Consider the following 25,023-nt stretch of genomic DNA (forward strand, 5'->3'; position numbering starts at 1 on the left):
AAGGCTTTGGTGCGAAGACAGGGGATAATTTTCTTTTACCAGCCTAAGTGAGATACAATTCAACTGCAGTTTTGACTTATGTTTTCCTGTTGGCTAATGATACCTGCTGTCCCTAGTTATTTCTTCTTTTGATAAACATCTGATCACTTTTAAATTGATTAATGGTGGTATTTTTTAAAACATTTTAAGTGGTTTGGGGTTTGTTTTGTTTTCCTGGATTCCTTGTGCATGCTGGTCATCGATCCTTTGTTAGACAGAGAGCCGAAGTATTTCCTTTCAGTTAGAGAGCATGGAGAAACAGAACTCTCTCCTCCCACTGTGAGATGTAAATAAGAAGAACTACCACAGAGAGAAACATGGGAAGTCTTTGCAAAGCTAAGATCAGATCTGTTGTGTGATCCACTCCCCCATATTGTGTGTATAGACCCAAAGGGAATGGCATTGGTATGTCACAGCCTAGCGTGACCATGTTGTTTCCAGAACTATCTATACTAGATTTTATGTGAAGTCAATTTAGGCCATTAACACATAAAAAAATAACCAACAAGAAAAAATGTGGTATACCTAGTACAGTGTTCTTGAGCCATTGAAGAGAAATGAAATCCCCATTATTGGAAGGTCCCTTGGGCAGAAATGGGGGCTATGGTGTTAAGTAAAACAAGCAGGCAGAGAAAGATAAGGCCCTCATGTTCCCATCCATATCTGATTCTTAAACAACAAAATCAACCTGAACATCGACTAGTGATCAGAAGATGATTGAAAAGCAGCAGAAAAGGGCTTGAATTTGATCAGTACCAACTGCATGCTTGTATTGAAATATTATACCAGACCCCCAAAGTATATAGTTAATACCTGCTAACCAAAAGTAAATAAGTATAGAACATTTAAAGTGAATAAAGAAATAGTATACCAAGCCCCTTTACCTTGTGAACTCACAGTCCCCCCCCCCCTTTCTTCCATTAAGGTAATCTTCTTGTCTGAGCTAATGACTATGGCAAAGCATACTTACTCCATATATTTCCACAAAGCAAGAATCACTGGCCAGAGCTCTTACCAGAGTTCAGCCTTTTATAAGTTATGAGCAGGAGAGAGTTGTTGGTCCTGTTTTAAAGATCCGTAGCAAGAGTGAACAAGAGGTTCAGGATTAATGTATAAAGGCCACATGTGGTTCTCATTGACCATGCATACTCCCCATTCTTAGCCTTTGACAGTTTTCATGTTTCTTCTGCAGACCCAGCAAACTCAGCCCCATCCATCCTGGACGGGTTTGACCACCGCAAAGCCATGGCAGGGCAGCGCGTGGAGCTGCCTTGCAAAGCACTTGGGCACCCTGAGCCAGACTACCGCTGGCTGAAAGACAACATGCCCCTGGAACTTTCTGGAAGGTTCCAAAAGACCGTGACTGGGCTGCTCATTGAGAACAGCCGCCCCTCAGACTCAGGCAGCTACGTGTGTGAAGTATCCAACCGATACGGCACTGCCAAGGTTATAGGCCGCCTGTACGTGAAACGTAAGTTGGATGGTAACTGGGAAAAGTGGCATTGGCCGTGGGGATGGTGTCCCAAAAAAGCTAATTTCCATCGCTCCCCACAGCATTCTTCTGACCTCAAAGCATCTAACCTACATCCATGATTTCCTGCTGGGAAATTGTCCACATGGTTACACAGCCTGGGTTTGCCTTGAGGATTTCACGAGGCCTCAGTAAGGATGTCTTTCCTAGATAGTACTTACTACCCAGCTGCTGTTCTTAATGGCCAAACTCTAAAGACAATGGAGAAGATGGTATTGGTAGTTCAGTGATAGAAGCCAGAACAATGGTCGATCTTTGTTGTGGTAAATATTATAAGGATGGCTTAAGTTTTATAACCCCCCCCCCCGCAGTCTCACTCTTTGGACGCTGCCCCAGTATGAAACTGAGTACACAGACTCTGTCACGTGGTCTGAAAGCTGCCCACCCCAGTGTGTTCCTTTCCTCCAAGGCTCAGCATAAACATCACTCCAAAGTCTGTTATCTTATGAAGCAAGTTTACATATTAAATTCTCAATCTACAAACCCTCTACACAACAAGCTTACATCTAATGGACAAAGATACAAACTGTCTTTCTATGTGACATGAAAAGACCCATAGAAACCCTTAAAATATCCATTACCTATCGCCAATAAAGTCTGCCTGGATCTAGAGCCTCCTTCTCCAGCTCCAGCTTGCATCTTGACTTCTGCTCCTCTCTTTCTCTCCTTCTCTTTCTTTTCCTAACCCTTTCCCCACCTACCTCTCAACTGTCTAATCATGTATCACCTCAACATCAACCCACAAATCTTAGTCTGTTTCTAGAAGTTACTATAGATTTCTCAAGGAAACTGCTATTAGTAGAAACATAGGTTTAAATTATGTAGATACGAGGCTTGAACCAGTTCCTTCCTTCCTTACTTCCTCAATCAATCTATTTTTTACATTTATTTATTTTGGTTATGCTGTGGGACTACTTATATGCCATAGCTCCTTTGTGGATGTTACATGAAAAGCTATAAAAACTAGTCCTCTATTTTCATCCTGTTGACCCCAGAGCTCACACGTGGGGGTGGGTGAAGCTCACGGCTCATCCTGGTGATCCAATTTATTGGCCCTGTGCTGTTTGGAGGAGAATTTTCTTTTTTCTTCTTTTTTTAAATTGAACAACTTTGTTTTAAAAAAACAAAGATACATGTAGATTTTAAAAGCATTTTTTTGCATAAAAGTACATAAATATATTTTTGTTAGTACTTGATTTTTTTAAAGGTTTGATAGTATGCATTAAGATCTTACTAGTTACAACGAGCATAAAGTACATGTAAAACAAGATGTAACCTGGAAATAGTCAAAGTTTTCTTGGTGTGTAAACATTAAGCATAATGATTTTTCATCTTTTTTTTTTTTTTTTTTTTTTTTTTTTTTTTTTTTGGTCTTCGTTTTTCTTGAACTTCATATAGTCTGTGAGTTGTTTATGGGGTGTTCAGAGCTTTCTGGGGTTAGTATCCCATTATCAGTGACTGCATATTATGTCTGTTCTTATGTGACTGGGTTATCTCACTCAGGATGATAGTCTCTAGATGCATCCATTTTCTTAAGAATTACATAAAGTCACTGTTTCTGATAGCTGAGTAGTACTCCATTGTCTAAATATACCACAATTTTTGTATCCATTCATCTACTGAAGGACATCTGGGTTCTTTCCAGCTTCTGGCTATTATAAATAGGGCTGCTATGAACATTGTGGTACATGTGTCTTTGTTGTATGTTGGAGCATCTCTGGGGTATATGCCCAGAAGTGGAATAACTAAGTCTTCAAGTAGTACTATGTCCAATTTTCTGAGGAACTGCCAGACTGATTTCCAGAGTGGTTGTACCAGTTTACAACCCTACCAACAGTGGAGAAGTGTTCCTCTTTCTCCACATCCTTGCCAGCATCTGCTGTGATCTGAATTTTTGATCTTAGCCATTCTGACTGGTGTGAGGTGAAATCTCAGGGTTGTTTTGATTTGCATTTCCCTGATGGCTAAGGATGCTGAACACTTCCTAAGATGCTTCTCTGCCATTCGATATTCCTCAATTGAGAACTTTTTGTTTAGCTCTGTACCCCATTTTTTAATAGGGTAGTTTGATTCTCTGGTGTCTAGCTTTTTGAGTTCTTTGTATACCTTGGATATTAGGCCTCTATCTGATGTGGGGTTGGTAAAGATCTTTTCCCACTTGTTGGCTGCTGTTTTGTTTTCTTGATGGTGTCCTTAGCCTTACAGAAACTTTGCAATCTCATTAAGTCCCATTTGTTAATCTTTGACCTCAGAGCACGAGCCATTGGTGTTTTGTTCAGGAAAATTTCTCCTGTGCCTATGTGTTCTAAGGTTTTCCCTAGTTTCTCTTCTAATAGTTTCAGTGTACCTGGTTTAATGTGGAGGTCTTTGATCCACTTGCATGTGAGCTTTGTACAAGGAGATAAGAAAGGATCTATTGTCATTCTACTGCATGCTGATTGCCAGTTGGACCAACACCATTTGTTGAAGAGGCTATCCCTTTTCCATTAAATGTTTATATCACCTTTGTCAAAAATCAAGTGAACATATATGTGAGGGCTCATTTATGGATCTTCTATTCTATTCCATTGATCCATGTGCCTATCTCTGTACCAGTACCATTCAGTTTTTAACACAACTGCCTTGTAATAGGGCTTGAGGTCACGGATGGTGATTCCCGCAGATGTTTTCTTGTTGTTGAGGATGGATTTTGCTATTCTAGGTCTTTTGTTATTCCAGATGAAATTGCACATTGCTCTTTCCAATTCTATGAAGAATTGGGCTGGAATTTTTATGGGGATTACATTGAATCTGTAGATTGCTTTTGGTAAGATGACCATTTTTACAATGTTGATCCTTCCAATCCATGAGCATGGGAAATCTTTCCATTTTCTGAGATCTTCCACGATTTCCTTCTTTAGAGATTTGAAGTTCTTGTCATATAGGTCCTTCACTTGCTTAGTTAGAGTCACACCAAGGTATTTCATATTGTTTGTGACTATTGTGAAAGGTATCCTTTCCCTAATTTCTTTCTCTGCATGTTTGTCCTTTGAGTAGAGGAAAGCTACTGCTTTCTTCGAGTTAATTTTATATCCAGCCACTTTGCTGAACTTGTTTATCAGCTGCAGAAGTTCTCTGGTGGAATTTTTGGGGTCACTTGAGTACACTATCATGTCATCTGCAAATAGTGATGTATTTACTTCTTCCTTTCCAATTTGTATCCCTTTGATTTCCTTATGCTGTCTAATTGCTCCGGCCAGGACTTCCTGAATAGGTTGGGGGAAAGTGGGCAGCCTTGTCTAGACCTTGATTTTAGTGGGATTGATTCAAGCTTCTCACCATTAAGTTTGATGTTGGTTATTGGTTTGCTGTATATTACTTTTATTATGTTTAGGTATGGGCCTTGGCTTCCTGTTCTTTCCAAGACTTTTAATATGAAGGGGTGTTGAATTTTGTCAAATTCTTTCTCAGCATCTAGTGAGATGACCATGTGGTTTTTTTCTTTGAGTTTGTTTATATTGTGGATTACAATGATGGATTTCCATATATTAACCATCCCTGCATCCCAAGGATGAAGCCTATTTGATTATGGTGAATGATCTTTTTGATGTGTTCTTGGATTCAGTATGTGAGGATTTTGTACAGTATTTTTGCATCAATGTTCATAAGTGAGATTGGTCTGAAGTTCTCTTTCCTTGTAGGGTCTTTGTGTGGTGTAGGAACTAGGGTTATTGTGTCCTCAAAAAAAGGGGGTTAGGTAGTGTTCCATCTGACTCTATTTTGTGGAATAGTTTGGAGAGTATTGGTATTAGGTCATCAATAAATGTCTAATAGAATTGTGCACTGATCCCATCTGGACCTGGGCTTTTTTGGATTGGGAGGTTTTTGATGACTGCTTCTATTTCTTTAGGTGTTATGGGATTATTTAGATGGTTTACCTGGTCCTGGCTTAACTTTAGTACCTGGTATCTGTCTAGGAATTCATCCATTTCCTCCAGATTTTCCAGGTTTGTTGAGTATAGGCTTTTGTAGTAGTATCTGATGATTTCTTGAATTTCCTCAGTTTCAGTTGTTATGTCTCCACTTCCCTTTCTGATTTTGTTAACTTGGATACTCTCTCTTTGCCCTCTAGTTAGTCTGGCTAAGGGTTTATCAATCTTGTTAATTTTCACAAAGAACTAGCTTTTGGTTTTTTTGATTCTTTGAATGGTTCTTTTTGTTTCTATTTGGTCAATTTTTGCTCTAAGTTTGATTATTTCTTACTGCCTACTCCTCTTGGGTGTATCTGCTTCCTTTTCTCCTGGAGATTTCAAGTGTGCTGTCAATTTGTTAGTGTATGCTCTCTCCAGTTTCTTTTTGGAAGTACTCAGAGCTATGAGCTTTCCTCTCAGTACTGCTTTCATTGCATCCCAGAAGTTTGGGTATATTATGTTTTCATTTTCATTAAATTCTAGAAAATCCTTAATTTCTTTCTTTCTTCCTTCTTTGACCATGCTATTGTTTAATAGAACATTGTTTAGTTTCCATGTGTATATGGGATTTTTGTTGTCTTTGTTGTTATTAAAGACCAGCCTTAGACCATGGTGATCTGATAGGATGCAAGATTTCAATCTTCTTATATCTATTGATATGGTCAGTTTTGGAGAAGGTGCCGTGAGGTGCTCAGAAGAAGTTGTATTCTTTTGTTTTAGGATGATATGTTCTGTAGATGTCTATTTATTCCAATTGGTTCATAATCTCTGCTAGTTTCACTGCATCCTTGTTCAGTTTCTGTTCCCATGATCTGTCCATTGATGAGAGTGGGATGTTGAGGTCTCCCACTATTATTGTGTGGGGTACAATGTATTTTTTGAGCTTTAGTGGGGTTTCTTTTATGAATATGGGTGCTCTTGTATTTGGAGCATATATGTTAAGGATTGATAGTTCTTCCTGACAAATTTTCCCTGTAATCAGTTAAAAGTGTCCTTCCTTATCTTTTTTGATAACTTTTGGTTGAAAATCTACTTTATTCAATATTAGAATGGCTACTCCAGCTTGTTTATTGAGGCCCTTAGCTTGGAAGGTTTTTTCACAACCTTTTACTCTGAAATAGTGTCTGTCTTTGTCTCTGAGATGAGTTTCCTGTATGCAGCAAAATGCTGGATTCTGTTTATTTATCCAGTCTGATAGCCTATGCCTTTTTATTGGGGAATTGAGTCCATTTATGTTAACAGATATTAAGGAATAGTTGTTGCTGTTTCTTGCTATTTTTGCTTTTAGAGGTAGAATTGTGTCTGTGTCTTTCTTCTTTTGGTTTTCTTGCTTAGGTATTTTCTTGTTTTTACTAGGATGTAGTTTTCCTCCTTGTATAGGGTTTTCCCCCTATAATTCATTGTAGTGCTAGGTTTGTGGTCAGATATTGTGTAAATTTAGTTTTGTACTGGAATATCTTGATCTCTCCATCTATGGTAATTAAGAATTTTGCTGGGTATAGCAGCTTGGGCTGACACTTGTGTTCTCTTAGGGTTTGCATGATGTCTGTCCAGGATCTTCTAGCTTTCATAGTCTCTGTTGAGAAGTCGGGTGTGATTCTGATTGGTCTGCCTTTATATGTTACATGACCTTTTTCCCTTACTGCTTTTAGTATTCTTACTTTGCTTTGGGCACTTGGCATTTTGACTATTTTGTTTCGGGAGGAATTTCTTTTATGGTCCATTCTATTTGGAGTTCTGAAGGCTTCTTTTATGCTCATGGTCATCATCTTATTCTTAAGGGTAGGGAAGTTTTCTTCTACGATTCTGTTGAAGATATTTACTGTGCATCTTAGTTGATACTCTTCTCCCTCTTCTATTCCTATTATCCTTAAGTTTGGTCTTCTCATTATGTCCTGGATTTCCTGGACATTTTGGGTTAGGAGTTTTTTGTTTTTGCATTTTCTCTGACTGTTTTGTCTACGTTTTCAATGTTGTCTTCTGCCCCCGAGATTCTCATTTCCATCTCTTGTAGTCTTTTGGAGATGCTTGTATCTGTGACTCCTGATTTTTTTTTTAGGTTTTCTACCTCTAGGATTTTATTTTTTAGTGTTTTCTTTATTGTTTCTATTTTAAATTTCTTCTTCCATTTCTTCATCTCTTTGGTTCTTTTTTACTCTAGTTCTTTGATTTCTTTGAGTGTTTTTCTTGTTTCCTCTTTAAAAGCTTCTATTTCTTTATGCTTTTCCTCCCATTCTTGTTTAAGGATCTCCTTAATCATCTTGAGGTATGATTTCAGGTTTGAATCTTCTTTTTTCTGTAGTGTTTGGCATTCTGCTGTTTGCTGTGAAGTGAGAGCTGGGTTCTGATGTTGCCAGGTTTTCTTTATTTCCATTGGGGTAACTTCTTTCACTCTCCTCTTGCCATCTTGTTGTCTGTGATTATACGTAGTCTTGTCAGTGATTGGTTCCTGTTTCTTCTGTGTACTTGGCTTGTGACCCTGGATCTCTCCTGTTCCTGGTGGCAAATGCCCTGAGCATTTGGTCCGCACACACAGGCCCTCTGGGTGGAAACCGAGTCCCTATAGCAAAGTTCCTGCTCCCCTTAACCAATCAGGGGGAGGGAGGGTGCTTTCAGCCAGCTCGGCCCAGACCTCTCTGCACCCCAGCTACTTGCAGCACAGTCTCACCAGGCCTGAGTTCCTGGATCTCTGCTGTTCCTGGTGGCCAAGAATTTTTTTTTCATCTTTCCTAAGATTTCTCTTCATTCCACCCTGGCCACAGACATGAGGGATGTGCCAGGGATTCTGATGGCCTGTCGGGTAGCAAGAAGGTATAACTGTGCAGTGCACTTTGATCTAGTCAAAGATCTTTAAATTTACCAATATAGAACTTAAAACAAAATAAATTGGCCAACATCTCCCCAGGAGGGTGCAACAAGACCACAGCCAGAGATGTTTCTTCCTTAAAAAACAAAACAAAACAAAAAAACCCAAAACAACAACAACAAAAAAAACCAAACCAACAAACCAAAAGACTATCTTTAAAGTGTGTTTTTGAACTGGAAAAATTGAGCTAAGCAGAATTAACATCACCTTAGGTGAATGAGCTTAAACCAAGGGGGCTTGAATGACTGCTTGGAACCATCTATGCTTTCAGAGTCCTTGAGTTCAGGCTAAAGCAAGGTGGTCAAGCAATGGAAGGGTTGCTGGACACCCCCCACAGCTGGGTCAAGAGCTATATCTCATCTAGGTTAAACAATTTGATATCAAATGGCCAGCAGAACTGTGGCAATAGTCCCCAAGCACTCTTCTATTAACATAGCTCTCTAGGTCCTTGTTCCACTCTGAAGCAGCTTTATGTCTTAGGTTACTGTCCAGAGAATCTCAATGAAACTTTGGTCATGTGTCCCATTTTTGATCTAATATATACTGAGGAATCTAAACTCCTACAATTCCGTAGATAATCCTCCTGTGTCAGGGTATAAGTGCCCTTGCTTATGTTGCTCCTCCATGTGGATTCAATCTCTAATGCCAAGTGTCTAAAGCTTCCCATCTTTCCTCCTCTAGGACAAAGCATTTTCTGATAAGGCAAACTCCCACCTATCTTCAGCTCTAACTCCCAGCGTAGTCTTGTTTCCTTCCTCTCTCTAAAGATGTTTCCCAAAGGCTGCATTTTGAACAGTATCTGGGGATGATGCATATTTCTACTGTGTTGCTTCTGTAGCTGAAATTCTCTGCCACACCCAGAGGAACCCTTTGGACTTCTCACCAATCCCTCCTTCCTTTGGGAGGTTCATTCAGCATGTGGAAGATCATGTCTTCCATCCTGACTCTGCTCCTAATGGAAAATGCTGATTGGGTTCTGGGTCCATAGGCATGCCTGTCCTCTTTTAGGAGACAGATAAGTATAGGTATGAGCTTTCTGAAAAGTGCTCAGCTGACATTCCAACCATATGCTGTACAGAGCCAGAATAGTGTCACTAAAAACTCTGCTTCCCGAATAGCACTTCTCATTAGGAATGCCTTCCCCTCTTACTCCTGTAGGCAAAGTTTTAAGTCTTGGGTTCTCATTATGCCTTTCTTTCATTGTCCCAGCCAGGCCAAGTCCTGGACACTGAATCTCCCTGCTGTCAGCTACACCTCTATGAGGCCAACTCCAACGTCTTCTCCACTCCTTTCACAGTACCTTTTTAATGACTACCTTCTTCTACCCCAGTGTTCAACATCATGTGACCTGTGACCCATCAGTTCTACTGAAGACATTTAATTGTGCCATCCACTTAGTCAACAGTCTTAAGTAGTTTTTTGTTTGTTTGTTTGTAGCACTGGAGTTTGAACCCAGGCTTTTTGTCAGCCAGCTATTCTTTCAATCTTGCTGTTAAATCTTACTTTTTGAGACAGGGCTTTACTAAATTGCTCAGGCTAGTCTTGAACATGTTGTCTCCTTTCCACAACCTTCATATTGCCTGGGATTGTAAGCATGCTTTGGTTGGTTTTATCAAATTTTATTTGGGACAATAGGTCAGCAGTTATGAGCACCAGCAAGTTTTCTAAAGGACCTGTGTCCAATTTCCAGCATACATGGCAGCTTGTATGTATAACTCTAAGTTTTGGAAAATCCAGTGTCCTCATTTGGCCTCCATAGGCATGCATATGGTACACTGACATACACATTAAAAACTATTGCAAAATATTGAAGTCCTTTATAAAGTTGCTTCAAATTGCCTTCCGAGTTTGCCTCCCACTTTTATACTTCTAAGAGTTTCTGTTGCATCCCAACCAAATCTGACACTGGCATACCTGTGTTCCACACTCTAACCCATGCTCTCCCTGCGCTCTGGAACTGTCTTTTGCTCTCTGGTCTCTGTTCTAGCCAGTCTTGACATCTGAGGATTTTCCTGGTCTTTGCTACATATCTGTTATGTCCTTTACAGCCATAACAATCTTCTAGTTCTTGATTAATTCACAAATGTTGAGAATGGGAGACTTTGTACCATGGGAAGCTGAGACATTGGGAACAAGACAGATGGAATGTGTTGGCTCTATTCACATGTCTGGTGAATAGACACATCAAATCCTTGAATAAATATTTCTTCTCCTGGCAGTGAGAATTACAACAAAATCTCCACAGAAACCTATGTGGAGTTTCCATAAGCAATATATGGGGGATATACAGTTGTTGGTTCGGGGTACATGCTGATTACAGCACAGAATATGTACTCCTTGTTGCCTCACCTGTGACTATAAACTTTGATATCTGGTAAATGTTCTGTAGAGGTTCCTCCCTTGAATTAGGTTTGTAGAATTGGAAACAGGAATTTCAAAGACTGAAGTTCCTTCCTGGCTCCAGTGAGCAAACATTACATTAAAGCAAAACTCTATCTATGGTCACACATCTGAACCTAATCCTCCTCTTGGTAACCAGTGTTATTGGCCCAAACATAGTAATGGATGAAAGCTAGACCATCAGTACTCCCCTGGGACAAAGGCGATAGGATTTATAATTTTTCTATACCCATGTTTCTGTTACTAATAGCATACAGCATTTCTTAGTGTCTCTAAATCAAAACTATCACATGTTCTCTAAGGAAGAAGTGTGACCAACATTGTGCTATTTGTTATATATACAGAAAAAGGCCCAGAGAAAACACCAAGAAAAATGTTTCTAAGCAAAGTGGTACCCCAAATATCACTGTGCCATCCCCAAAACCATTGCCATGAATCCCCCAAATGGGACCCTATGAAGAGCCCTGGCAGCAAGAACTTGACCTCAGCAAAAGTCCAGTATGCTATTGAAATAGTGTTAATACCTTGTGACATTTTACCTTCTTTCTATCTCTTATCTAACTCTCAGAGCCACTGAAAGCCACCATTAGTCCCAGAAAGGTTAAGAGCAGCGTGGGCAGCCAGGTCTCATTGTCCTGCAGTGTGACAGGAAATGAAGACCAGGAACTCTCCTGGTACCGAAATGGCGAAATCCTCAACCCTGGAAAAAACGTGAGGATCACTGGACTCAACCACGCAAACCTTATAATGGATCACATGGTCAAGAGTGATGGGGGTGCCTACCAGTGCTTTGTACGCAAGGACAAGCTATCTGCTCAAGACTATGTCCAGGTGGTCCTTGAAGGTCAGTGGGCAACACTGGGGGACACACAAACAGAATCCAGTGGAGCATGGGACAGGGAGAGGGCCATGCAGAGACACTCATGGGAGAAGACAGGCCACTAACTGTCTCTTCATCTGGTGACTATAACCTCCCTAAAGCAGTCAAGGGAGAAGCAGTGTTCTAATGAGAGAGGGTGGAACCGTGTTACACGAGTAGTGTGGCCTGGCATTGTATGAATCAACCTTTGAACCTAGAGCCTTGGGCCCTAGAGTCAGTGCATTATTCTCTATATGTGTAGATACAGCAATGTCTTGTTTGGGAAGTGTGGGATGCATAAGTAGGATCTTTGTTTGGGGTCTACCTGATAGATATATTGTGGGATATTTAGGGGAGTCTTTAGCCTTAGTCTACTTGATGCCAAGAGTAACCCCTTCAAGCTATGATTATGCACACATGCATACATACCACACACACACACACACACACACACACACACACAGAAATGTCTCCTGATGATATGAGCAAATATCCTTTGAGCTGGGAGGCACAGACAGAATTATCCCTCACCTGAGAAGAAAGTCAGAGATAGTAATGACCTCAATTTCAATAGAATGTTTATTTAGATGAAAATATGACTTGTGGTTGGTGCCATTGTCTGTAGCCTGGTCAAAATGTCCCCAGACTTAGGTGTGTGGAAAACTTGAGAAATTGCCTTGGGGTAGAATAACATGATCGTTTGCTTTTCTTAATTGGTTACTGAGTACTTAAATCTTTGAGTTCATCCATCATCCAGGGACTGGAACTGTGACAGGTGACATTTAACTAAGGCATATATTTGTCACCAAATGATAGAAATGGTTCCTGTCTGTGTATTTGTATGCCTTGATGGGAATTATATCATTGACTATCATTTAAAACCCATCCGTTAACAACTGGTGAAAGTGATGAAACTTTTTTTCTGTAGCCCAGGAATAGAATAAGTAAAAGCCATTAATGCATTTGAATGAGTTTAAATCTGCCCCATGCTAAGAGAATAGGTCCATTATGGAACCTTTAACCTCAGCTACTTTGTAAGAAGCAGCAAGCTTAGCAGAGATGATGCATGCAATTCTGCAGTGAGGTTCTCAATGCAGAGCAGAAATGACCTGAAGGCACAGTCTTCCTGTTAAATGCCTGGCACCACTTCACACATGATAATGAAGAGCAGAAGTAATCATTTGCATGGCGCTGGTTCTGGTAGTCAGGATGCACCCTGCTCCTCCCAGAGTCATTATTTTTAGCTTCTTGCTAAGGAAAGAGGGAAGATTACCTGTCTAGGACCCGTTACTGTGGCAACTGTATCAAGTAACTAAGAAAACCTAAAGAGCATATTGATCATCCACATTGATGTCAAAGGGGGCTCTGTTATTAGAATGACAGCTGGATAGATTAGAAAGACACTTGGGTCTCTCTGGGCAAGTTAAGCCTACCTTCATCCCTACAACACCAGTCACTTGTGATGTGTTTATAAAAAATAAAGAGAGGAGGAATGTGGTCTATGGAGATGTGGTGAGGCATGGGGGGGGGGAGTGAGTGGCTCCATGGGCCCATGTTAGGCATCCCTTCCCCCTGAGGGACCAGCCACACAGATGCTATAATAGAGAATAGTTTATTCAGGACATGGGAAGAGGAGTCGAGAGAGTAGTAGAATCAGAGAGAGGGGAAGAGAGTAGGAAAAAGGAGAAGGAGGAGGAGGAGAAGGGAGAGGAGGAGGGGGAGAGAAGGAGGAGGGGGAGAGGAGGATGAGGAGAAGAGGAGGAGGAGGAGAAGTAGAGGCCAACCATGAATACATGGAGAAAGTGGGGGACAAAGAAGTGGGAAGAAAGCAGGGGCAGGAAGGTAAGAGCAAGAGAGAACAAGAGAGCGAGAGAGTGAGGAGGGGGCAAGCAGCCCCTTTATAGTGTCAGGCACACCTGGCTCTTGCCAGGTAACTGCGGTGGAACGTAGACAGAATGCTAACAACTTGAATAGAAAGAGATGGGTGTGGAGAGCCGAGTGCATACCTCCAACTTAGTCTCACATCTGTTCCTGTTCAGAAGATTCACTTTAGTTTTCTTGCTTCAGAAAGGCAATGGTGCTAATGTCAAAAAAGAGAATATGTATCTAGTACCTAATTCACAGTTATGCTGACCAACACCTTCTCAGATAGCTCCCATAATCCCAGCTATAAGAGCTGGATTCAGATAAAATTATAATAATCTCAGCCTACAGTGGACTCTCCATGAATGTGGATGGGTGGGAAAATCTGGGAGCCTTTGCCAGGAGGCTAAATTCCCTAAAACCTCATAATAGTGGGGTTGAGTTAAATCAGAATAACTGGGAATCACAAAATGAAAATGAGGAATGAGAGGCTCAGGTTCTAAGAGTAAAGAACATCACCATTCAGACAAGCTTGCAAGCACAGGTGGAGTTCAGGATAGACAGACTCAGTGAAGAGAACTGAGAAAGCCCTGGGGCAAACAGAATGGTGGATGGGCACTGGGAGGAAAGGACAGGGGGCTAGACTTTCCTCTGAGGACACCTTCAAGGCCAGGTGGTGCTGAAACTAGAAGAAAAGCCTAGAGAGGGGCTGGGAACTTACACATGGAAGAGTGGGGTGGAGCACACAAAGGGAAGCCACCAGGAGAGAATCCCCAAGTCATCATTCGAACCACTTTGGAAAACTTGGTTGACATGTGGACTGCTATGTGGATGGAATCTAATTCTTTAGCTTAAAACACTAGACATATTCAAAGGAAAACAACACCAATGAACAAACAAAATAAAGCAAAAACAGACAACAGAAAAAAGACTTAGAGGAGACGCATATGTCAGGATCAATGGTCAAGGGATATTAGTCCATTTATTGAAATACATTTAATGGTTTAAAGGAAAATGTTGTTATAAAGGATGAACACATAAGAAAACCTAACACTTAGGAAGCTGAGACGGGGGATCCGAAGTTTGTGGCCACCATGGTTACATAGTGAGGACCTTATCTAGAAATTGATACATAAAGCATATATGGAGAAGCTGACATCTTAGAGTGGGATGTTGATTTACAATGTGAATAAATACAGGAGGCCTCACTGTGAAGCTACATGGACCAAGGTAAATTACACTGCCCAAGGAACCATGGTGGGTGTTATCTTGAGATGTGTCCACATGTGCATAGTCAGTTGAGTTTCACAAGGATACAGGATAGTCAATAGGTCAAGGAAATATTTTCAATTAACTACCAGTTGTCATATAAATAAGTGTATACCAAAGCTATTAAGGGACTCAACCAACATCCAGAGCAGACATGAAAATCATTTTGGTATAAATTTCAGACTCAGATGTTTAATGTTAAGCCATAAATGTCTTAAAGAAATACAACATTGCTCCTGATTTAGAGATAGGACAAAAGTATTAAGGGGGGACACAGCCTAGGAGAAACTATGGTAGATATATGCACTAACAGGTATTATATAGATTGTGTGTCTGTCTGATAGATATCATGTGTAATTTGTAAAGAATACCTGATACATTGATAATTATAGGTTATTTTACATATATTTACTAGCATTCAAAATATATTTTAGAAGTCAGGGCTGGAAAGGCAGAGCAGCTGTTCAGAACACTAGCTGTTTTTGCAGAGGACTCAGCTCCAGTACTCAACATGGTGGTTTACCACTGGCAATAACTCAAGTTCTGGGGGATCTGACACACTTATCTAGCCTCTAAGGATACTATACACATGTGGCATGCATATGTACATGTAGGCAAATATTCATACACATGAAATAAAAATGAATAAGCCTAAAAGTTCTACAAATCCAAAACTCAAAGTCAGTCTAGTTAAAGAATGAATAAAATTTTTTGATTGACACTCCTCAAAAAATACACAAAAATCATGAATAAACTCTAAAAAAAAGCCATAATTTTGCCTAATGAACATTCAGCCCTAGATTCAATCCATACTATAAAACAAAATAAAAGAAAAAACAAAGCAACCATAACTGATCAGTCCACCAACCAACCAAAACTGCTCCCACACTATTTCTGGCAGAAATGGACAACGTGTATTTAAAACACAAGGAAGTATGAGACTAGTGTGTTATTTGCAACTGGTTCCAGAAAAATGTCCTTCAAGATTATCTAAGTCAAAATACTCTAGGTTCCTGGTAGTTAGGGAGACATAGGCATGATGCTGACAGACTGCAGAATTTTCTTTTAAACATTTCTAAGTTCTTTTCTTAACACTCAGAAATCTCAAGGGTGCTGTGTCTTGTTACCAACCAGCACACCCAAGAAACAAGTTTGTCTGAGGGCCTCCTCCAGCTGTAAAATCTTGAGCTAGAGTGAGGAAGGGAGGATTCAGGAACCCGGATGCACAGAAGTAAAATGTATAGGAAAAAGTTAGAGCATTTATCCCAGCCCCTGTCTTTTTTATTCTAAATGCTCCCTTGTGAGCAATCTCTAAACATACTGAGGGGGAAATAGACAAAGCAGCATTGGGGTGTGCAAAATCCTTGTTTGTGGCTTTGGGGAGGAACATGCATGTCTTCAACTGCAGTCACGGGAGCTCTCGATCACATCGCCTTTCCTTCCTCTAAGTCCATAAAGAAAGGGATGTCACCTTGCTGGCATTCAGTGTGTCTCTTGGAAACTGTTTTCAAACACAAATCTTTCTGGGAAAGTGTTGACAAACAGTGCGTGAACTTGGCAGAAGATTAACATATGTATGTACCACGTCCTTTCCTGTTTTGTCTCCCTGCAGACGGAACTCCCAAAATAATTTCCGCCTTTAGCGAGAAAGTGGTGAGCCCGGCAGAGCCAGTGTCCCTTGTGTGCAATGTGAAGGGTACACCCTTGCCCACGGTCACCTGGACCCTGGACGATGACCCCATCCTCAAGGGCAGCGGCCACCGCATCAGCCAAATGATCACGTCCGAGGGGAACGTGGTCAGCTACCTGAATATCTCCAGCTCCCAGGTCCGGGATGGGGGTGTCTACCGCTGCACTGCCAACAACTCGGCTGGAGTCGTCCTATACCAGGCTCGAATAAACGTAAGAGGTGCTTGTCAAATCAGCTCCTCGAACAAACACACACAAATCATTGTAGCGGGATGGGGGCTGCATGCTCCGGGCTGAGCCTTGCAATGCGCAAAGGAGGAGCTGTTCCTCCCTCCCCCACCCTCTCCTTCCTACTCAGGAATGGCGCTGATCGGCAGTGTTGAAAATGGCATTTTGGTCTCTGTAGTCAGCTTGTCTACTTTCTGTCCTCTTACATCTATCCACTGAAGCTCTCCTTTCCTGGTTTATGCTCTGCATGCTCCTTCCTCTCTCCGTTTCTCCTATCTCATGTAAGCCTTCACATCCATGGTGCCTAACTCAAGTCTATAGCGCACAGCCCCATAACCTCCGTCTATATCATCCGCCAGACAGTCAATCAGTTGCCTTTTTGCCAGAAGACCATAGCCATGCAGAGTAGTCTAGTTCTTTTTTAATTAGTGAAGCTGCCTTTTATCTTGGAATTCAAAATACTTTAATAGACATAGCTGATAATAAAAGATTTAAACATTCATTGATTCGTTTGAGAGTAGTAAGACGAACAATGAAACTTTTTCTTCGGAGTAGAAAATGCCAAATGCCAAGAAACCGAAACAAACAATAACAACAACTAAAGAGGTGTGCTTACATAAAAATAATTTATTTTCGCCAAAGGAAAAGTGTACCCATTTATTTCCAAGAGATGTACCCTTAAATTATTTTCAAGAGTTTTCTTGTGTCTCTCCAGGGCCGGCAAGCATCAGACCAATGAAAAACATCACTGCGATAGCAGGGCGGGACACGTACATCCACTGCCGTGTGATTGGCTATCCGTATTACTCCATCAAGTGGTACAAGAACGCTAACCTGCTTCCTTTCAACCACCGCCAGGTGGCGTTTGAGAACAATGGGACTCTGAAACTCTCGGATGTGCAGAAAGAGGTTGACGAGGGAGAGTACACGTGTAACGTGCTGGTACAGCCACAGCTCTCCACCAGCCAGAGTGTCCACGTGACAGTGAAAGGTAACCCTGTCCCCTTACCTGCACCGCACCACTGCTTTTCAAGCCTGGCTTTTAAGATGGGGCTGTCTCAGAACCTGGGTAGGGTTGAGTAGTCATGAACATTGAGAGATGGGAAAGGTGCTAAACATTGCCTATGTGATCTTGGCTGCTCATGGGACTCGAACTTGATGCCGCTTTCTTTGAAAGTTGAAGTGTTCAGAAGGTACACTGTTGGCTTGGCTATCTAGTTTTCTATCAGATCATTTTAGAACATGCATCTTTCTTTCTCTAAAGACCCCCATCAGTGAGCTCCTTAGATTCCAAGAGGAAGAGATTTTCAATGATGGACAAGGACTTCAAGTCCAAGTTCTCATCTTGAGTGGAGAGAGGAGCTGTGGCTAACAGCTCTCCAGTCTTTCTGACTAAATTAACCACTGGCTCATGTCATATACAATCCTGGCTTCTAACTGTCAGGATGATCTCTGAGGTTTTGGCACTACAACCTAAAAGACCTTTTTGCCCACAACAAGCTATAAATTGTTGCGTCTACCAAGGACACACAGTCAGGTTCCTCAGTCAAGAATGAAATGAAGGTTTCGCTTCAATGTAATGTACTTTACATGCAATACACTGTAAAGAAGGTTCTGGCATGTTTTAAAATAGCTTGCAGATGGTGTGAAGTACCCTCCAGGCTGAGCTGCCTCTCTGAGCTGTGAAGACTTCTCCCAGTGTGCTAGGAGCAATCTTTTAGTGACCAGGTAGCAAAGCTGTGTAAGTTTCACATGGATCTCCCTAATCTCCTTTACCTAAAAACATATCAGATTTACTTTTATTCTAAGAACCATCTAAAAACACATGTGCTCCTTCCTTATGAATTAAGTCATGTTGTATATTAGATACTTGTATCTAGGCATTTTTAATCTTTCTCAAATTTACCCATACCTTGATTTTCCTGAAATGATTATACATCTTTGGTAAAACCTTGATGAATACAAGGACCTCTTCTGGTTCTCCTCCATCACTGGCAAAGCATCCTGCTGGGTGCCAACCCTGTGGCCTGTGATAGTGTCTGAGAGTGTGAGTTTTCCTTTGAGCTCTCCTTCTCATCAGCAGAGACAGAATCAAACAAGACACATACAGCAGCCACTAGACAACCTGAGCATATGATGACTATGCAGAAATTTAAGTCACAGCAGTACTGTAAGGATGTGTTCCCATGGAGACTTGGAAACCGCATCACTTAATGTTTTTACTTTGCTGTCTTAAGATACACCACAGCTTTAGAGAAGTGCTCCACCCACACACCATCTTTTGATTGACTGATTGTTTGCATATGGCTGGTTCTCTGAGATGTGAGGAGACTCTTTTGAATATTAACACAATTGGCCATACAACATTGAAGTATCATATAATTAGTATCACATGATCTCTTGGGCACTAGAACTTGAGTTTTGTTATTTGTGGCATCATCAACTGTGATACCAGGAGTTGACAACTTCCCACTTCTTTCTTCTAACAGAGTCTGCTGCATGCCCAGGTCTGCATGGCTATCAGTTTAGGGACCCATTCTGCGTAGGAAATGTTGTAATTTCATGAGCAAAGCAGCTAGGGGTTCGAACTCCCACAGCCTTGGTTCTCTGGAGCCTTGGAGATGACTGTCCTCTCACACTACTAGGGATTCAGGCCATTTTTTCAACAAGCAATCAAATAAAACCAACTTAGATCCAGAAACAAAGCCCTCAGGGCACATGATGGGACCCCTTGGTGACTCTGTTGCATCTCAGTGTCACCATCATAGCTGATGCTGAGGCTCCAGTGTTTTATCCAACACTCGGATGGCAATAGTGCAAATAGGGCAGAGAGACAGAGAGCTCACATCTCACTGTAGCAGAGGAGGCTTTCTTCTTGTGAACACACTCCCATTTGCACAGGCATCCCCAGACTGTAAGCTACATTTCAATATGCTTAAAATGAAGCTGGCTGCCAATTATTCACCCACTAAGTTCTAATTATTGATCTGAGGATTGATCATTATGAAGTTTAGGTCTGACCTTCTCATTGATCTTTGATTACTACTGTGATTTTTTTTTTTTCTTCAAGGGCACTTGATAGAAACAAGACCATTTAGCTATAAATAGACATAAATATTTTAATGCTAGATTTCAGATACACAAATTTACACAAAAGCCAATTGAACAAATAACTTTAGTCTTAAAGTTTGCTGGGCTAGCATAAATTGGCTTGCTAATATTGATTCTGTTAATTGTCAAAAACCAACTCAAAATATATTAGATCCCAAAGAATACTATATCAGGCTTGTAACCAAAATGTATGATTTCAGAAAAGGATTTAGTCTAGTAGTCTTGACAAGACAAGCTATTCCTCATGCAGGCTGATAAACAAATCGGCCCCTTAGTCAGACTCATATGAAGACCTGTCTGTCAATCATCTGAGGCCAAGGTCAGACACATGACCTTGAAATTTAAATTGGTCCTTTTAAGTACTCTACATCAGTATGCTCACCCTAACCCTCTTAGGGAAAGTACAGGACCCAAAATTAAAATGTTACACTTGAGGATTATAGTCAGAGACCATGAAGGCATTAAATTAAGGAATGGAAGAGTGGAGATAAGGGTGGAAGGCAAATCTACTGGGTAACCTCATCTAGATCTTGGGTCATGATTCCAGCTCTCTGTCTGTTGCTCTTCCATGAACCCCACCTCACTTCAACACAGCTTCCTTGGAACAGAGTTTCCTCAAGGCTAAAGACATGGGGCTTCCTCAGTGGTGACTGAGAAAATTCCTCAATAGACCATGCCCTTCCACCCAACCTAAATAACTGGGGAGAAGCTTGAGTTCCCAAGAGAGAAGAGAGCAAATGCAGTGGTTGTGAACAAATCTACCATGCATGAACAAGTGCACCAGGTGTGAACAAATGCATTGGTATGAGAAGCTGTTGCAAGATCCTGGGAGGAACAGACAGGGACTTCAGAACATTTGTTTATGTCCTTCATTCAAAGCTTCCAAATAAGAAGAGCCCTTACACAGGCAATCTGTTAGAAAATAAACTTTACTCAGTGGTGAAGGATCTTCCACATAAGAAACCAACCCTGAGTGTAGAGTGAACCTGACTAGGCAACAGAAACCAAGTGGAAGTCATGGTTCTAGGATGGTAAGAGGAGGGGGGGATTGGTGGGACAGAGCACTACAATCAACTGTGGCTATGCAAACAGTCAGATGCCTCTCAGATATGTATTCTGCCAAAACCAAAGTGTATTTGACACATGATAGCAACGCGTGAATGCCCAACCCCACCATCCCTGGCCTTTCTCTGATGAATGAATGAATGCCTCTCAGAAGGCAGGTCAAGTCACCCAACAGACCCCACAGAATGAAAATAGCATGCTCCTCCAACACCTGAGTTAGAGAAACTTGTGTTTTCCAGGAATCAAGGACTATAGAATGTGCTGGAAACTTGTGGATTCTGGTGGTGGTATTCTAGTTCCCTTTCTGTTGATGCAATAAAACAGACCATAAACAACTCAGGGCAGGAAAGGCTTCATCTGACTTACACTTGCAGGCCTCAGTCCAGCATCGAGAGAAGTCAGGGCAGAAACTGAAGACATGAAGACCCTGAAGTACGCTGCTCAAAGAATCCTTCCTGTTTAGCTAGCTTGCTCATACAGCCCTGACCATCCCATCTGTGGTGCCACCCACAGTGGGCTTAGCCTACCTATATGAGTTAATGATCAAAATAATACCCTCCTTGTATGCCCACAGGCATATATGATCTGGGCAATTGAGTTGAAGCTAACTAGGACAGATGGGTATTTGCTGTAAATTATTTGTGTACCTATCACTGCAGACATTGGCATCTCCATCTTCAACCAATGCTGGAGAATATCCCACATGGCTTAGATTTGCTTTTACTTTTTTACCCAGGTCACATGCAACCTCACATAGGCTAGAACAGTTATGAATGAATGCACTCCCATGCAAAATCATAAGCCTACTTAAAATGTTATGAGAGGTTTTTGAAAAAAAATATTTTGGTGTTTGGTTGTGTAGCTGTGATGTGTGGAATGTGAGGATGATGGTGTTGTACTGCATTGTTTAAAGGTGTGGATATACCTAGTCGACACATAGGATGTTAGAGGCTGAAATACAAAATGGAAGTCTAGGTGACTAGGGCAACCTTGTGTATGCCAATGTAGAAATTGACACAAAAAAGAAACTTCTGGACAGTGATAATATATCTAAGAGCTTTCTCTGCTTGGTTTATTTGTTGGTTTTTTTGTTGTTTTTCTTTATTCAAAAGTATATACCCTAGCAAGATGTTTGTAGCCTTCATTGTTGAAGGTAAATGTGGCATTTCTTGTTTTAGTTGCTCATCTAGGTAACAGTTATATATCATTCACAATTTTAGCTTTTACTCTGGATCTGGGAGAGCCCAACCAAATCAACTTCTTCCTATTTGGATTTAAAACACTGTGAAAAGTAATGTGCAAATTAAGTGAGATTGTTGTCTGTGAAGACATATTTAAAATTAACTGCCTTTACTACCTTCAGCTATGAGATTTTAGAGTTAGAAAGCTGAAGAGTCAGTTGAGTTGATCAAAAGGAGTGTTTGCTTTGATGAAGATAGCCTTGCTGTCACATTTGTCTAAATCAGCCCTGTTATTATGCGCATGAGCGCATGGTCAGAGCTTTTCTGAATCATTTCAGAAGAGTAACTATGTAGCTTCATAAACTTCTGCCCTGGGCTGGGGAGATGGCTTCCTTTGCAAGCACAGCATTCGCATTTAGACCCTCAAAACCCAAACTTTAAAATAAGCTGTCCTGTGATGTCAGTGCCTCTCTTACATCAGTGGACTTTTGCCAAGGGTTCACTACTGTTGAGGTTAGACCAACAGTAAGCTCAGGTTAGACCAAATGTCAGCATGGAGTGGGAAGTGGGTTACAAAGTCTCATCCTTAGCTGAGGAACTATTGGCAATTGATAGCTTCTGGGCGAGAGAGAATCAGTTTGCTAATTTAAGATTGTAGTCTCTGGTGAGTTTACCATGCTCCAGAGGAAGACCACACATCCATGAATATGTGGATAACAGAAATCGGACTCCATGGGGATGCTTTTAAAGTGAGAAGACAGTTTTGGGTGCTTAGGGACTAGTGGTGGCTCAGCAGGAGTTGGGGGAGTGAGTGAATACATTAAAAACACATTGTACAAATTCTCAGAGAACTAATAAAAGCAATCAGGTATGTAGCAGATGCTGTTATCTTTTAATAGGGGAGAGAAGACAGGATGATACCTGGTACTCACTGACCATTTATCCTAGCCTGCTTGTCTAGATCTAGAGTAATGAGCTACCCTTTCACAAAACAAAACACTGGATAACATCTGAGGGAAGATAACCAAGGTTATTATATTTATATTATATATTGCATGCACATGCACATACACATACACCCCTGCACACACATGAACCCAGACATATATATATATCTGCACACATAGACACACAAACACACAGAAATATAGACATATACTTAGCCATACATACAAACACGTACAGACACACAGACACATACGTACATATAAAGACATACAAACATACGAAGGCACACAGACAGAAATACATACACACAAAAACACACAAACACACAGAGACATACACAAACACACATATATACAGACACACATCAATTTCCTTGAGAAATAGGGTTTGACCCACTCAATTCCTATAATTTTGCTGCAAATGATAAAAGCAAACCATTTTTATCTCATTTCCAGTATACTCATCCAAGGCATTGACTATCTAGCTATATATGTAGTTGTGCACATGCATGCTATATTCATGTGTACATGTGCATGTACATATATATATGTATGCATGTGTATTTAGAGGCTATGGGGGAAAGAATCTTTTCATATTATTATTTTAAAATAATCGTTATGACCCTTGAGATTTATTCTGTCACAGGTGTCTGGTCATTTGGGAGAAAAAAACCCTCAGCAACTGATTAAAATAACCTATCAATTTCTGATCATGGCTAAAGCTAACTAGTTTTGAAATATGTTCAATACTTAGTATTGGTTTCTGCTGGTTTCTGCTGAATGGGCAGAAGGAAATATTGGGACCCTTATTTTATATGTAGCACATCTCAAAGCAGTTTTTTCCCCCGAGTCAGTGCCTTCCTGGACTTGACTGCCCGACTGAGAGTTCTAATTGCTGTAGACCAACAATGCCAAGAAAGTTAATTGCCTGCTAGATTGAAAAAAAGTCACCTTCTATTTATATTGATATAAAGCTTCATAGTTTACTAAACACTTTCCTATGTGTCATCTTAATTAATGCTCTCACAGTGACTCTGCCATGGAGTTGAAACAAAATCAGAGAATCAGAAGAAAGGAAAGGAGTATAGTCAAGTCTGTCGACTCCAGCACTACCCATGGTGGGTCTTTTCATAGTCACTCAAAACGTAGAACCTGAAGTCCTGGCATGAGGGAGGCTGAGGCAGGAATTTGGGGTTTGAGTCAAAGGGCAGCCTGGCTTATAAAGTGAGACCCTGTTTCAAAACAACAGTGACGAGACTGGGTGAAAACTTGGACCTAATCTGAGATAAAATAAAATTAAAGTGGAGACATAATTAGTGAATAGACCAACACATAATCACATCTACTGCATCATACTACATGAGGACCTGAGTTTGAATCCCTGGCACCCGTGTAAGCAACCGGCCATGGATGCACACACCAGTAATGTAGCCCTAGCATTGTAGGGTAGAAGCAGGAGGATCACTGGAACTTGCTGACTGTCCATGTTGTTCTATGTTTGCTGATAGACATTGCCTTAAGGGAATAAGATAGAAAATGATAGATACTTGACATGTTCTGGCCTCTTCATGCACAGACATATTCACATATACCACACACACACCACACACATACACACACATACACATGCACAACTCACTTCTACCACCCACAGTAATGAGCCTGGTTATGGTGGTGAATTCTTATCACTGCAACACTTAGGAGACAGGAGCATTAAGATACAGAGGCTGAGGTCAGCCTGGGCTGCACAACAAGACTATTTTAAAAGCAAACTAGTACTGAGAGTAGATCTTCACCCTTCCATCTCTTGGTGAGCAACTGGGACATCACTTTCTAATGGTGACATTCTTCACGACCTCCTGAGCCCACAGAAATACCTTTGGCAGGTGGTCCTCTGGATCTGTGACAATTGCTTATTTACTGTCCCACCCTGAACGCCATTAACTGCTGCAAATGTCCATACTCAGCTCTGTTGGCCTGAAACTCTTCTCTCAATGACTGCCACCTTCTGCTCTCTCTCTCTCT

General features: G+C 41.0%; 1 protein-coding gene across 2 annotated transcripts in view; it reads left to right on the forward strand.

Moving 5' to 3' along the window:
• The window catches only part of DSCAM (DS cell adhesion molecule), a gene marked incomplete at both ends in the record, with an annotated part of 537,449 nt that overhangs the window by 300,978 nt on the left and 211,448 nt on the right, over positions 1 to 25,023 (forward strand). For both annotated transcript variants that reach the window (XM_080919460.1, XM_080919459.1), the window contains 4 exons: positions 1,232 to 1,510; positions 11,355 to 11,630; positions 16,390 to 16,686; positions 17,410 to 17,685. In XM_080919460.1, the coding sequence (XP_080775586.1) occupies positions 1,232 to 1,510; positions 11,355 to 11,630; positions 16,390 to 16,686; positions 17,410 to 17,685 (1,128 nt within the window). The remainder of the gene's footprint in view (positions 1 to 1,231; positions 1,511 to 11,354; positions 11,631 to 16,389; positions 16,687 to 17,409; positions 17,686 to 25,023) is intronic.

Source organism: Micromys minutus (assembly GCF_963924665.1).
Source record: "Micromys minutus genome assembly, chromosome: 7".
NCBI classification, from domain to species: Eukaryota; Metazoa; Chordata; class Mammalia; order Rodentia; family Muridae; genus Micromys; species Micromys minutus.